The sequence below is a fragment of the Amblyomma maculatum genome, unplaced genomic scaffold (assembly GCF_055883805.1).
Source record: "Amblyomma maculatum isolate TAMU_Amacu unplaced genomic scaffold, ASM5588380v1 scaffold_13, whole genome shotgun sequence".
Lineage (NCBI taxonomy): Eukaryota > Metazoa > Arthropoda > Arachnida > Ixodida > Ixodidae > Amblyomma > Amblyomma maculatum.
Window position 1 is genome coordinate 35,467,494 of NW_028146738.1, and position 15,457 is coordinate 35,482,950.

The 15,457-nt window shown below is 44.5% G+C and overlaps 1 protein-coding gene across 1 annotated transcript in view; it reads left to right on the plus strand.

The window, feature by feature from the left end:
- Positions 1-15,457, plus strand: part of LOC146172557 (nose resistant to fluoxetine protein 6-like) — an 85,818-nt gene that overhangs the window by 49,931 nt on the left and 20,430 nt on the right. Inside the window, exons 10-13 of the mRNA XM_084585802.1 lie at positions 4,172-4,254; positions 4,331-4,453; positions 6,477-6,597; positions 8,105-8,294. Coding sequence (XP_084441928.1) covers positions 4,172-4,254; positions 4,331-4,453; positions 6,477-6,597; positions 8,105-8,294 — 517 coding nt within the window. The remainder of the gene's footprint in view (positions 1-4,171; positions 4,255-4,330; positions 4,454-6,476; positions 6,598-8,104; positions 8,295-15,457) is intronic.

A 15,457-nucleotide genomic window follows, 5' to 3' on the forward strand; every position in this document is an offset into this window, starting at 1 on the left:
TGAAATGAGCGTGTGTTGTTGAATTCAGCCCCGCCTCGTGAGTATGGATACTTTGTTTCAAGAGCAAAACTGACAATAAAGTGTGTTCGTGATAATAAGAAATCACGAAGGAAAAAACACGCTATCATTAAGGTCAACTGTTCTTTATAAAGGCGGGGGTGAAGTTTAATTTAGACGATTTTTTGCGGTTTAATGTTCATCTTTTCTGGTCTATAGTAGCGCATCATGGTTAATGAGTTAACGAAGCAATTATTCCAAATCATGACAGCAGCAGATAGTCGGCTGGTAAAGACTGAATTTGGCATTTCACATTCCACAAGCTGCACAGAGCCCTCTTCACAGCCATTCACATTGTGTAAAGAAAACGGTAGGGTGTGTTGGTTCCACAGCTTCGCACTGTAAAAGACGAAACCTCAAAATAAAAGATCCATCATTTGGCCGTCTACGACTTTTAACTGCATTCCTCCTGGCACTGAAAATGCAAAATATGAAACCTCTAGGATGGGCATAGACGTTTTGCTCTCATTGCTTTCCAAATTAACGAGACAAAATACATGGGCCTCCATGAGTCCTCTGCCTTTACCCCTCTTCTACTGTTTGGATAGAGAAATTGCATATTAACGAGGCCTAAATACATGAAAAATCTTCTACACAAAAACTGTCCAAATTCGAGTCAGCGTAGGTCCTTAAAGAGGCGATCAAAGGGGTTATTTGATGTATGGCAGTTCTATACATCTGTGAATAATATACAAGTCTGTAATTCTACTCTGAACGCTTTAGTGCCTCGCGAACGGCACATATTACAAAAACACTATCCAAATCGGAATCAGGAAACTCCTCCTACAGAAAGCAACCGCCATATTGAAATGCTCATGTGATGTCACAAAAGTATAGACGGCGGAGCGGCGTCAGCAATACAGGCTGGAATACCATAGGAGATTACTCTTTTTCTTTCGCGGACGACTGATGCTGCATCAGGAACGACTGTCGTCCCTTATGCAGTAGTGCTTGATGAACATGTTACTGCACAAGAACGAAGTAGAATAACGCTTGTTTTCTCCTCCTCCTTCGGCAGAGTTAGGGCATGGTCACAGTCAGTGTGCTGCTCTGTTTGGTTCGTTAGCTCATCAACACACTGATCTCGCATTACAGCAGCGACGACGCCAGCCAGACCCACGTTAGCCTATCGTCGTAGTGTGAGATGTTGGCCCCGCGACGCCGACGAAACTGATCGGCGGAAGGTCGCTCGATATGTTTTATTCAGGAAGGACACCAACCGAAGACTTGGCACCCGATGAGTTAACGGCCTGAACAAATACGCTTATCTGTAGCTTTACAATGATAAAAATAAGAAAACAAGCAGTTAGACTTTATAAATTCCCACTCCTCATCAGCAATGACCTTGGCCAGAAATGTTAGTCCGCGTGGAACTGCGAACACGTTCCGCGGCGAGTAAGACAAGAGCGAGTCTTTGGGGCTCGAGTCTAATTTCGGCAATTAAAGAACGCACATTCGCATTCCTTAGTTGTTGTACTTTGCCATTGAGAGTAGTTGTGACAATAGTGATCCCAAATCGACGACTGCTTACATAACAAAAGCGTGCACGTTGAGCGGAAAGCATCAATGTGACCCCGTCTGACGAGCAAAACTTTGGGCAACCGGCAGATGCCGGCGTCGCTTGTGGGTACACGGCACTGGTAGGAAACGTAGCTTCCTCGGCGTTTCTTCCAGCGCTGCTGAAGTTTGAAAAGAAATAAAGGTGCAATTGGTGCAAAAAGATGAGAAATTGTTTGGTTATTCTAGCTGAGCTTTCAGTTTATGCCGTGAGAACGAGGAGTTTACATCTACGTATATACAAAAGCTATGTAAACATACAGGCTGCGGTGGCAGTCGGAATACGCGAATAGGCGCATTTCTACGGTAGAACTCGCACATTACATAATAAATGGTGTATGTGTATGTTGAAGCACTCACGAGCCATTTGCTGGACACGCACAGCAAGATCGCAAGGTTAGGCTCGGGAGCCTGTCGCAGTCGCGCGCGCGTGCCTGCGGGGGAAGCGAACCGAGACGGCGGCAGCCTGGAGACGGTTGTTTATTGCGGGCAGTGAAGGGCATTGAGATCACTTTGAGTTTTGTGATGGGACTTAAGCAGCGGCGGCGCATGATGTGCGCTAGCCTTGGCCAGACTGAACGCAGTTTTGGAAAACGTCTTTTCCAGCCCAATATAATTAGGTTTGTCAAACACGCATATATAACAGCGTCTCAGGAGGCACCGAATCGTTCAAACGTTTTTTCTTCTCTAATATCGCAAGGTGTGATCTCGTGTGCATATCTGAGTTTTCTCTCAGATTTGGGACCGAAAGAGCGGCGGCCAGTAGTTCAGCAATCAGCAACTCTACGCTAACCACTGCCAACTTTCGCGGGGCGCACAGCGAAAGGAAATGTTATAGGTGCCGTTTTTTATATGCGAGAACACTTGTTTGCTAAAACAATGTTACTTTCATAGCATAAAAATATTATGCTTCCGATTGTGTTCTTAAATAATACCGCATCACTCTATTGACTTTGACCCGAAAAAAGTCCAGTTTTCCAAGGATAACAAAGGTCGCATATTAAGTGAAGGCTTTTGAAAGAAAAGAAAAAAGGCAATATGTGTTAAGTTCTTTTTGGTAAAGAAAAAAATGTTATCTGCCACCATCCACGCCGTGCATCCAAGTACCTCAGTGCAGCTGATACCACGAATAGCAAACTATCTGGGGATGATATGCCGTTTTGACGTCGGCGGCGAATGGTTGCCAAACCAGTAAGCTGCTGTCGAAATAATAAAAACAAAATTAATTAAAAATATCTACTGCACCAAATGAGCTGAAATTTGTAGGAAATAGAAATTCACATGTGTTGAAGGCAATGCAAAAATCAATTTATTTTTAAATGTTAGCTGGAATGACTCTTTTAATACGAAGTGCGACTGCTGTTATGTGGAATGGGCCTTCATTTCGATGCGGCAGCGTTAAATACCGTGTTCTCCGGAACATCCGGCGTTAGTTTGGAAGCATCGGCGTTACGAGCGAAAAATCACGATAATGCATATAACCGGTGATATTCGCACGTGATGTGGTCAGGCACTGGACGATAAGCGATTTGTGTGAGGTCACGAGATTTCACGAAAAGGCAGTTTGGAAATTCATTATCACGCTCCGGGACACTAGGTTAGCCGACTGAGACACGCTAGTGCTATAGGCCACTCTTGCACGTTGGCGTGGTTTTGATTAATGCAGGATTTATCTCTTTAGGGGGAGGGTTTTCATATAACGTGATAGCTTACAACTTTATGCTCACGGGAGTGTGAGCTAATACACATACACATTAAGGCATTATTATTCAATTGTGTGGTTATATAGACGTATTCGAAAAAGAATCCTCGCGGGGAATCGCAGACGGAAGCCTCTAACGTTGTCGTGTCACAATGCACTTAAGATCGCACTTTAACGGCCGCCCGATGTTTAAGGTGAACAGTAGGAGTGACAAGAGAAATAGGGGACTGTAACATCTACATCATCAAAAACCTTAAGGGGCCTATAGGCAAAAGCCTGATCTTGTGCTCGGACATAAACACATTGATCGCTATAAAGCTCAAGAATAAAAAAAACGTACATAAACTGCATATAAGGAAGAGCATTAATGGACTTACATTAGCGCAATGCTAGGAGATTTTCATTTATGAACTTCCGCGTGAAGTTGTTTATTTCTCTATGCAATACAGACGGCTCACCTGAAAGAAGCATAACCTTCGATCGTAGAGTTTCTTTGGGCACCGCGTCAATGGCATAAGTGCGGTTGCATGCATGTGCGTGTTTAAGTGGTACTAAGCCGGTTCGTGCCAGCCATGCTATAACACATGAATGCCCACGAGACGACTTTAAAAGCAAACCTGAAATATCAACGCTTTGCCGGTTGATTACGTCCTTGCTCTACGGTCATGAGTGCCGGGGAAGAGAAAGTTTCGCCACGATAGCACACGGGACAAAAATGGCCGAAATGACATGTAGCAATAGTTTTATATGTTTCTCATTACTTGAAATGCGGAATTGACAAGGTGTATATGTTATTGCATTTCATCCGAATCAATCCAACTGATCAGCGCTAAATGTTTTGTTTCTTTCTCACAGTCGACCATGATGCACTTGTGGTATCTTTCTGCCGATTACCAGCTTTTCGTTATTTCAGTCATCGTGATCCAGATTTTTGGAGGGTAAGTCTACTAGTTATTTTAAAGCTTTAGGATTGTAGTGGCATTCGACTCCGTAACTTTCCTTCTCCTTGCGTAGGAAGAAATGGGGCGTCGCTGCCGTCTTCTCGACAATGTCACTAGCCTGTTGCGGCGCTTCCATTTGGCAGCTGCACGGAAGCCTCGTGATGCCGTTCATTGTGAGCAACCACCCATCATTCGAGTAAGACGGCCGTACGTGGTAGATTTCCTTACAACGAGTATTCTGCATCCTTGCAGCTTTCATTACAGGTTGTTCCTGTGTCAGACTAACCTGACATATTCGATCTTTATTATATGCGCCGTTCGTGCGAGTAAGTCGGCGTGTGATATCTTCACAAACTTTTCGTGGCACAGGGGATATCTCCTAAAAATAATGAATGAGGTCAATTTTTTCAACTCTTTTTAATGCAAATGCATTAACAGGCTATGTTGGTGCCAGAAGTATCCGCAAAAAATGTATCGCCAGAAGTTCGGGTCATGTAATTCATGTTTCATGTGAGTCATGGATCATGAGACGAAAAGTGCTGAGTCATGACACGGGTAAGTAGATGTTGAAAGGCGGCGACGAGGAGCCAGTAACGTTGTCGCCCAACGCTAATGGTCTCGCATTCTAACAATGCAGTTTTCTGAAATGACCTCTTAGCTACGCTTTTTGCGTAAGCTCTACACTGCTCCAGGTTTCGAGCAGTCGCATACACCCGGCGGACGCCACGCTTGACTGAGCTGCAGCTGCCTCGACACCGGAACCGCGCGTAAGGGAAGGGAGGAAGGGGAAAGTGTTAGCACTAGAGCGAAAGCTGACGCACCGCTCTCTCCCGTGCTCTCACGCTTCGCACTCCTGGCATTCCCCGGATCGCCCTCTCTCACCGTATTTGATGCAAGCAAGGTCAGACGTTGCATGCGCGCGTCGAAATCCAGGCACGTGCGCCAAAGCGATGGTCGGGACGCACCACTCAGGGTCCAAGGGGCGGACGGCCGTCGCCGAGGGTATGGAATTGCGCTGTAATAAAATTGAACGAGTAAAACTGCGCGAAAAAGACGGGACGTAAGAAGCACACAGGCACAAACAAGGCGCAGACTTCCAACTAGTTTTATTCACGAAACAGCTGGCTTATATAGCCTCTCAACAAAACAAAAACACTATCGAGAAAAACGCTCGGCAGTTACAACAGCACATTGTAGCAGAATCAGAGCGACTGTGGAACCCGGACATGCCTTTCCAGATACTCTATCTCTTGTTTTGATAGTGATACTGACGGTGAACTGATGCAGACATCACCTTTTTTTGGCGATTACGAAGGCCTTGATGACCTCCCTTTAAGTTTTGTCCCCGTCAGTATCACTATCAAGACAGAAGATAGAGTATCTAGAAGGTCATGTTCGGGTTCCACAGTCGCTTTGATTCTGCTATAATGTGCTGTTGTAACTGTCGAGCGTTTTTCTCGAGGTTGTGTTTGTTTTGTTGAGAGGCTATATAAGCCAGCTGTTTCGTGAATAAAACTAGTTGGAAGTCTGCGCCTTGTTTGCGCCTGTGTGTTTCTTACGTTCCGTCTTTTTCGCGCAGTTTTACTCGTTAAATTATTATGAACCAACTAGCCCTTCAGAGTGTATTACTTCTGTAATAAAATACGCCATAAAAGACGATCGCTATCAGGAGTGAAAGTGGAAAGAGAGAAATAGGAGTTCGCGTCGGGGTAAACCAGTTGCTATGCAGTCTTACAAGGAGAAGCATCGGCGATGCTACACTACATGCCGAACCTTAAGCCCAATATTGCAGTATTGCTTGCGCAACTTACCAGGTTTGACCAGAACTAAACTACTTCCATTTTGTTTTACTTTGCGACCAATAAATGAATACTTCCGTATTTGAGGAAGGCATATCCTTACTACTTTCACAGTAAGGACAACTTTTAGGTAAATTCTCACGCCGATTCATATGCTGTAGAAAATTCACAGGGGCATTTAGGAATAAAGCCATCCCTTTGCTAAACTCCGCATTACTAAATTTCATAACTGATATATTTTGCCCGGAGTACCATTTCCTTGTAAAATGTGTAAGGTGTCGCTGCATAACATAAGCGTGTCAAGAAAAGCGACGGGTAGTTTTAGATGCAATTTCGCCCAGTGGCTTTTGTTGGCATGGTCATGGTATAGGTTTACGTCTCCCCAAGTATCGTTTATTTGTGCTCTTTGTTCTTTCGCAGAGCTGTTTTGAACACTTCGATTTACTTCTACCCCCGCCCCTACTATCACGCCGTCTGCTTCTTCTTCGGGTGTATTACATTCATCCTCGTGGACAAGTACCGTAAAGCTGAGATCTCAAAGGCAAGTAGCCACGCTTGCATGCTTCTTCTTTACCTGTACTTCACATGACACAGTAAACGAGCTCACGCCTGACTAGGTACGCTTTTCATATTGTAAGAGGTATAAATGGAAATTTGGCTTTATTGTGTTGTACGTAATTGTCAAACTCTTCAATCAGACCTCCACCGGCTAGACATTTTTGATTTCGCAATCCACTTCTCTCTTTAATCCTCTGTGCTCCATGTTCCACTCTTTCAGCTGAGGCTAGACGGGGCGAATGCCTGGACCCCCTGGAACCTTACAAAGGGCATCACCCACTATGCAGGCACATTCATTTGTACGCGCAGCGTCTTGCATTTCCCCCGCAAAAAGTATACCGCAATATTAAGAGTTATTTAAGAACAACACACTTGTGATGTTTATTTTACTGATGTCTGAGCCTCCCAAAAATATCAGCCGGACCTAAGCGTGAAAGTATTAAGGACGCAAGACACTTAGTTCTGCTTTCGAGACATTATGGTACCTCCCCATGGATTTCAAAATGAGGCACGCTTCAGGACTCAAGTAAACCGGTTGGGGTATGTACCCAGAAGAAAGTCACGATAGAAATGGAAGATTGCGGATCGTGCAACATTATAACTCTCTATTCCCTAACGCCGTACAACCGGAAGTCAGACCTCACATATCGCCTGTCTGTCTTCTGAAATCTGTAGGCTGCTCATGGATCTTTCAGCCCCCTCTCAGCAGCTCCTCAGCATGAAAGAAGAACGTCATAAACGTTAACACAAAGAATACTCTGTCTCCGCTTTAGTACTCACATCAAGTGAACGTATGCAAGAACTGCGCTAGTCGAACTAACTGCACTTTCTTCAGTAATTGGATACGTACTTTTCTTTGCGTCAGCAAGAACTAGTTCTAGCAGTGAGAACCGACGTTGATATGGGCTTACATTTTAAAGTTCTAAAGAAAACGTAGCCGTTGCTGCCTCTAGCTAGCGGCATAACATGACTAAAGATATACGTAAATCCACCTCCTACAGTGTGATTCTCTCGCAAATGTGATTTGTACACACGACTACGAACACAGGCGTTTACACGATGTCTGCCGTGTATTTTAATCGAGTGCAGAGATGTGTGCGCAATGCAGCGGTGCGTTCTCGCCACTGTTTTTCTCGTAAGAGGGCTGTAGCATACAGAAATGCTAGTTAAGACCTGTGCGCACTTTCAGACTGACCAAGCAGTCAGCGTATAATGAATGTCTGCACAGCGCAATGAAGTTAAGTGTTCAGAAAGCATTAGACCGCAGTCAATACACAATAAATACTTACCACTTTGTTTCTTTGTATCTTTGTATTCAAGTACCTATGTGTACGTTGTCGAAAAACTTAGTAGGCGTGTAGATGTAGAGCATGGCTGTTCTGGCGCATTCAAGACGAGTCATATTTTTCGTTTAGCATAATGTAATAATCTTAGATACCTTCCGCTGAGTTCCGTAATGACGGCTGTCGACATGTTTCTTTTTATTACAGAGTGTGCAGGCTACGCTTTGGGGCGTCGCCTTGTCCTGCGGGCTCTACTGCATATTCATGAAGATTGATTGGCAACGCTCTGACGACATTCCACCAATTGCAAAGCGGATGTTCTTCACCTTCATCGACCGGATACTTTGGACCGCGTTCCTCGTATGGTTCGCATTCGCCTGTATAACCGGCCGAGGAGGTAAAGGAGAAACTGATATTTATAGAAAAATGTGCCCCTGTTAGGAGTGTTATATGAGGACGTGATGTGGTGTACTACAGTCTAGGACTTGATGTGGAAGACAGATAAACTTTCGTCTAAAATCATTACACTCATTTTAGACTCATATACATATATACAAATTTACAATTGCAGCGTTATTTACTCATGCGTTGTTCTTCCTTATATCTCCATGTGTACTCTCGGCTCGAGAATACGTGGTAGTTCCAATCAGCAAGTCTTGATATTAGTGGTTGGTCGTTGTGAAAATGTTGCTATTTAAGACTACTGACGAGTGCTGATGTTTGGTTCACGTAAGAAAACAAAGCAGTTTTTTCGTTATTGGCGGAAGATTTGGTAGATCTTTGTTGTCTCTTGTGAATACCTGAAGGACCTCACTATCGGCAATTGCATGATGGAAAAGATGGAATGAAGGAAGCCAGAAAGGGGGGGGGGGATTGAGATAATATTCTGCACTACGCTCAAACAATTTTGTACGAAACAAACACAAAGCATTTGCATGAAACAACGTCAAAAAATTATGCGTAAAGAAATAGAAAGCGCTCGAAGTCATCCAGGCAGGAATGTAATCGGAAAACAGAATTTATGACTAACAATGCAGAGAATAAAAGATATGAACGAATGAAGGAATCAGCACATAAGAAACTCAGCACTATATATTTCACTACTTATAATTAGAAAAATTGAAGTAGAGCGATTTCATAATTTTATTGAAATTGATCAAGTTTTAAGCATGATTTGAACATTACCGGGAAGGCCGTTCCTATTTATTTCTCTTCTGAGAGAACAAAGCTAATTATTTTGCATTTTCATGAGGGATGGTATCCCTGGTGGTGTTTAAAATGAACTGCAAACAAATTAGTGGCTTCCGAGGTTGGTTGTTACTGACAGTAAAACAGAATTATATTGCCTCATTTTAGGCTGTGCTCCTCAAAGGCAGATTTAGATCTGTTCTTTACTTCTCTTGTATTATCTTTAGTCCGACTACACCAACCAGCATTGCAAAGGGCTCTGTCATACACATCTAATTACCCCAACTAGTGCCCTCTGCATCTACATGAGTCCACTAAACTTCCTAATCTCATCCGGCCACCTTCCTTTCTGCCTCCAACGCTTTTATTTGTTTTGTCTTGCTCGTACCTTCAAGATCAAACCTTACAGAGACGATTGAAAGTCGCTTCAGTAAAAGCTTGAAAAGAATAAGTAGATAACCAGCTTGCAATGAAACAAGAAACAATACAAGAGGAACAGGCTCTTAAGTACGTCTACTACTACGTCTACAACCCAGCGTAAAACACTCCTACACAAGGAATCAGTGATCAACAGTTGACACCGAGGATTAGAAGACAGATAATCGTACGATTGTTGCCACTGAAGAGGCCAAATGGTTCTTGCGTCTACCGCCGTAGGAGTATATGTGACTTGAAATAAAATCAGATGTGTGCACGTGATCGAGTTTTGTGGATTATATTCTGTTATGGTGAGCAACTCTCCGGGAAATTTTGTGGTAAAATATCTTTTGAAAGATGCACAGAGGCGCTTTGCTTGCAAAATGTTACTAAATGAGGTTTGTCTAGGTTTGATTTCATGGCATAATCACTGGCAGTGTGATAAAGACTTGCTCAAAGAAAACAGGTTGATTTCATTCTGAACAATTTCTACCTAATTGGTAAGGACTAAAACAACCGGGACCTATGTTGACAATGGGTATTTCAGTTGCGAGAAGGTTGGCAGCTTTGTAAAGACGCTGTTTCGTATTGTACGGGCAGTATGAATTGCATTTGAAGTACCTGAACATGCTATAATTTTTCATCGTACATGCATTACAGCCCTTGCCTGAATGCTGTACTCCCAATTTCCTGTTATATTGCCCCACAAATATGCCTGACTGTATAGTATTTAAACTATCTTACCACGTGAAAGACCAGTCACTGTGGATATAAATCCCTGCTTTAACAAAGTTGGGAGAATACGCCTGCATGTGCTGGCGGTAGCATGTTTCACTCGCAATCAAGGTCCTCGTTTCGATTCGCATTTCTTGCCACCTCCTCTCCTGCCAACAACTCCGGCAAAGCAAGGAAGCCTATGCCTCCACATTTTTTCCTATCATTAGTGGCAGGTGTACTGAGGAGAAGCTGCTTTGCGTGACGTAAAGATTACATGTTTTCATATTTTTGTAAATCATCTTGTGTAGGACAGAATTGTCAAGTTATTTTTTATTTTACGCCTGTAACGAATCACCAGTCATAAATTATGGAATTTTGACTACCCTCGGCGATGCCGGTATAACTGGGTTGTAAGGAGGGCAGGCGTCAAGTCCTCCCCGAATAACATATAATCTGTCGGACTAGTTAATTGAGATCCTTTTGTATCAACAGTGCGCGCACAATCAGAAAAAGAGAAGGAGTTAGAATTTCAGCGCTTTGTCCTATCGCCTTCTTTTTTCCTGATGGTGTGCGCGCTCCTGATGCACGTGGAAAAGCCTTTCCTGACCAAAATATGGTGGTGTCCTTCACCCCTTTGTAAAATTGTGTATAAATGGGACATTAGGCGTGCAAGAAACATCCAAGGGAGAGTAAATGCGATGGTACAAAGACAGAATATAAACTATCGTCATTGCTTTCTTTTGGATAGGTAGAGCGTTTGAAGATTCGCTTGGATAGTTATTCCCCCAAGTTAGGTAACAATAATACATCTGGCACACAAGCAGCAACTTAAACAAGAGTATTTTTGCGGCTCTTGGTGGAAGTTACCTTTGGCGTCGAGAGGACTTGCCACCCATTGAACCTTTAAAGATGTTAAATCGATACCCTTGTTCAAAAGACCTTTTTGTTTGCAAACCAATCGCAGAAGATTTTGAAAGCTGACAGCACTCATTTTCGTAAAATGGCCCAAGTAATTATGGTATCACGGCTCGAAATGTAACCTCTAGGATAGAAGAGCATAGTTTTGGTTTAGAAAACTGATCAAGAGTGCATTATGACTGGACCATTACAAATATATATATATATATATATATATACATATATATATATATATATATATATATATCATCATCAGCCTGACTATATATATATATAAAGGAAAGAAGCGAACAGTCGGCGAGGCCAAGAAAAGCGTTGGGGATTGTACTTTTATGTCTTTTTTTAATGTGTACTTGGATAATCACAGAAATTAGTAATGTAATCTGATTAGGGGAAAGATAATTAAACACGAAGTAGAAGAATAAACAAGTGCCGATGGTGGGAACCAAACCCACGACCTCCGAATATAGCGTCCGGTGCTCTTCCAACTGAGCTACATCGGCCGCTGTCCCCCCCCCCCCCCCCCCCCCCCTGCTACTTTCTTGGGTATTTATGTTGTCTGTATACGAACCTTGAGAGTGTTCACCTTCATGTATTATAACGAGCACCCTCATTTTCCCTTAATTGATCTGCTTGTAGCTTACGGGGGTCTCGGTTCTGGCAGTCTTGAAGCCATAGGTAGCGTAAGAGGGTACTGGCACAACTTTCGCCCTCGCTCTTGATCACGTTCTACGTGACGCTGGCGGTAACAAAGGACGTTCTACGTCCGCCGCTATGGCTTAGGGTGGCGCTGGTGAACACTCTCAAGGTTCGTATACAGACAACATAAATACCCAAGCAAGTAGCAGGAGGGACAGCGGCCTATGTAGCTCAGTTGGAAGAGCACCGGTCGCGATATTCGGAGGTCATGGGTTCGGTTCCCTCCATCGGCACGTTGTTTTTTCTTCTACTTTGTGTTTAATTATCTTTCCCCTAATCAGATTACATTACTCATTTCTGTGATTATCCAAGCAAACATTAAAAAAAAAGTCATAAAAGTATCATCCCCAACGCTTTACTTGGCCTCGCCGACTGTTGGCTTCTTACCTTCATGTATTATAACGAGCACTCTCATTTCCCCTTAATATATATATTGTTACGAAGCGGCAAGCCGATGAAGACAGGAGACAGAACATGACCGATGACGATGGTAGATGACGTTTAATGCATGTTCGCGGCGGGCCTAGCGCGAGCGCTCCTGCCCGCGCCACTGCCCGCTTCTTCTTCCTTGTCGTCCGTAACATGACCCGGGGCCACCGAGCGATCGTCCCGATCGTGGACGAGGAAGTTTAGCGATGTTAATGATTTTATGGGGTGATGATGGGCGTGTCTGGATGCTTGAGAAGAAGAGGAAGAAGGAAGAATAGAACGGCTTGCCGGTACGATGTCTGATGCGTGGGTGATCCGCCTCCCTTGGAGCTGTCAACCATCCGTCACCAGAGTCCATGGGACCGATGGCTCGAGGTCACGTCGGGCAGCTTGTGGACGGGGGTTGCGTGTTCGTGTCCATCGGCTCCTTTGGGTCATTCGGGTCTTTCGGGTCCTTCATCTCGGTTCTGATTGGTCTGTTCTCCTTGTCTTCAGGTCCGGGCTGGGGGATGGGCGGTGGTAGTTGTTCAGGTCTGGGCTTGAAGGGCTGGGGCGAAGCTGCTCGGCGATGTCCCTGGGCCCTCGGTGATGGTCCTGGCTTGAAGATGGCCTCGATGCTCCAAGGAGAAGATGAGGATGTCGTACGCCGCACCTCCAACCAAATGTTACGAAGCGGCAATCCGATGAAGACAGGAGACAGAACATGACCGATGACGATGGTAGATGACGTTTAATGTATGTTCGCGGCGGGCCTAGCGCGAGCGCTCCTGCCCGCGCCACTGCCCGTTTCTTCTTCCTTGTCGTCCGTAACAATATATACATATATATGAGTTTAAAATGAATATAATGATTTTAGACGGTTCGGTAGTGTATGGTTAGCTTCTTCCATAAGCTGAGGAGCCTCATTAGCTGCCAAGAATAAACTGGCGTGATCTGAATAGTTGACGAAAAATTGTTGGTATTAACGATGATGACATAATTTACGTATATTGAACAAAAAAAGGTCAGTAATCTCCGTTGGGAGAAAGCGAAAGGATTAGTGCTGTCGCGACGTCGTTGACTCCAAATCTACAGCTTTCTGCATCCACTTACCCACACCGCTAAGATCGAAACGCCCCACTTCGACCTCTGAAGCACAACTCGACGATGTGTAATTTTCGGTACCAGACTTCGGCGTCTCGAGGCATTCAGGACACATTGTGGTGCAGCCGTCCCACTGTTTGTTTCTGCGAATTCATCGAAATATTGACGTCAGTGGATGTGGACGCCACATGCTTTACGCAGGAGGTCATGTGGCCCATGATTTAGGACTTACGCCTGACAATGTCTCACAGACGTCATTAAACCACTGACGTCTACCTGGAGTCAGGAGCAATGTTTTGAAATGTTTGTTCACATTATTCTTTTTATTTTCTTACTGTCGCGTTTGTAGTTTCCCTCAGCGCCCTACGACATCCTCACGCTGGACAAGAAGAATTACTAAACCATACTTAGCGCGCTGGGGCTAGGAATCTGAACGATAGTGGCTCCACTCCTGTCGATGACACGATTTTGTTTGTACTGAAGTGTCGATGCGAAGGAAACTTTTTGGTAACAGTGTCTGGCCGTACTTTCTGGTCACACAAATCATGAAGCAAGATGACGTCACTTGTTCATGACGTCGCGAAAGCAACATCTGCCGATGTATTTTGTGCACCCTTCCGGTGCCAATATAGGCTAGTAAGGCTTTCGTCTAAATATGGGCCCGAGGATGCTACCTTGCGTGCTGCAAAGTAGCACTGAGACATTTTAGAGCGCACCTCTTTGGCGCCCGTCCCTGCGTTTCCCGTCGTCGTCTCCATCGCCGTTGTCCCTCGTAACCAGCTCCGCAGCCGGGGCAGCGCGCGCTCCTGCCGCCCCTATACGCCGCTGAGTGTACCCCCCCCCCCCGCATTTTCCAGCGTGGGGGCAACGCTGTTTTCCGGTTGCCGAGGCGCCGGGTTGGCATCAGCGGATCACGGTGCGTACATCCCAAGCCCAAACCCCGAGCCACGTTGCATTGACTCGCTAGCGGCTTCAGCGGAATCAGTCAGTCGCTGCTATCTCTTCGCCGCGCAACGTTCCTATGGGCCCACGAGCTGCCTTCCGCGACCTCCCGATAAACTAGTTGCTCTCTTCGCTCCTTCTCTAATGCCACCCCTGTGCGGCGGCAATTAATGCGCTGGATCGGTGGCAGCGGATATCGATATATGCACCGCCCGAGCCGAAATGTATACCTCAATCTATCGAAAGGCTGAAACAGCTGATGAGTTGCGCTCAAAGTTTGCATTAGGAAGTAACGTAACCATCGGCAAGTTTTTTGATGTACCGGAAAACGAGGCGTTCACATAAAATTATTGCTTTCGACTGGAAAGGTAGGAGCTTATGAGCCTTTACGCATGACTTCTTATACTGTACCTATGAAATTTCTTTATTGATAATAATGTCCTGGTGTATGCAGTCAAACATATTCTTACAGCTCAAAAGTAAAAGGAGTGCTAACTTTTCCGCTCGAAATAACTTCATTCGGCTAGGGAAGCTGTTTTCGTTGAAAAACATTTCCCGAAAGCATGCTGCGCACTTTTGATAATATTGTGCTTTTCAACATAATAACTAGGTTAAATTTTTTCAAATACGTGCGTTTAGCCTCCGCGTTAAAAATCTTTATAATGTCCGATGACCAGCTAGCCCAAGAGTTAGCCCTTTTAAAATACCTATATCTTCCTGGACCATCTTATCTTGCTCGCACAAGAACATGTCATATTGCTTGTTTAATGTCTAAGAAAGCGCGCTTGAAAATGACAACTAAATTTGATTTTAAATTTGAGTCTGAACTTTACTACGCCACGTTTTAGAATTCTTTGAAATTAAAAGTTTTTACGTGACGCTCGTCACAAAACAACGCATGCTGCGGTCATGTGCTTTATCCTGCGACCTCAGCACGCCAAGTGTGAGTATTTTTCAATGCAAAGCGCATCCTTTAAAAGCTGCATTCCACAGTTGTCGCGGTGTCATTGCGTAGAAAGTATGCTGCTGTATGGAGATAGCAAACTAATGAAAAACTGCAGTTGACAGTCGTTAAGAATTCGGTGGCATGCTACTCTGCATAGGAATGGGAATTAGGGAACGAATCACGGATGAGGAGGACAAAACAACTTTATTTATTTAGCCAGC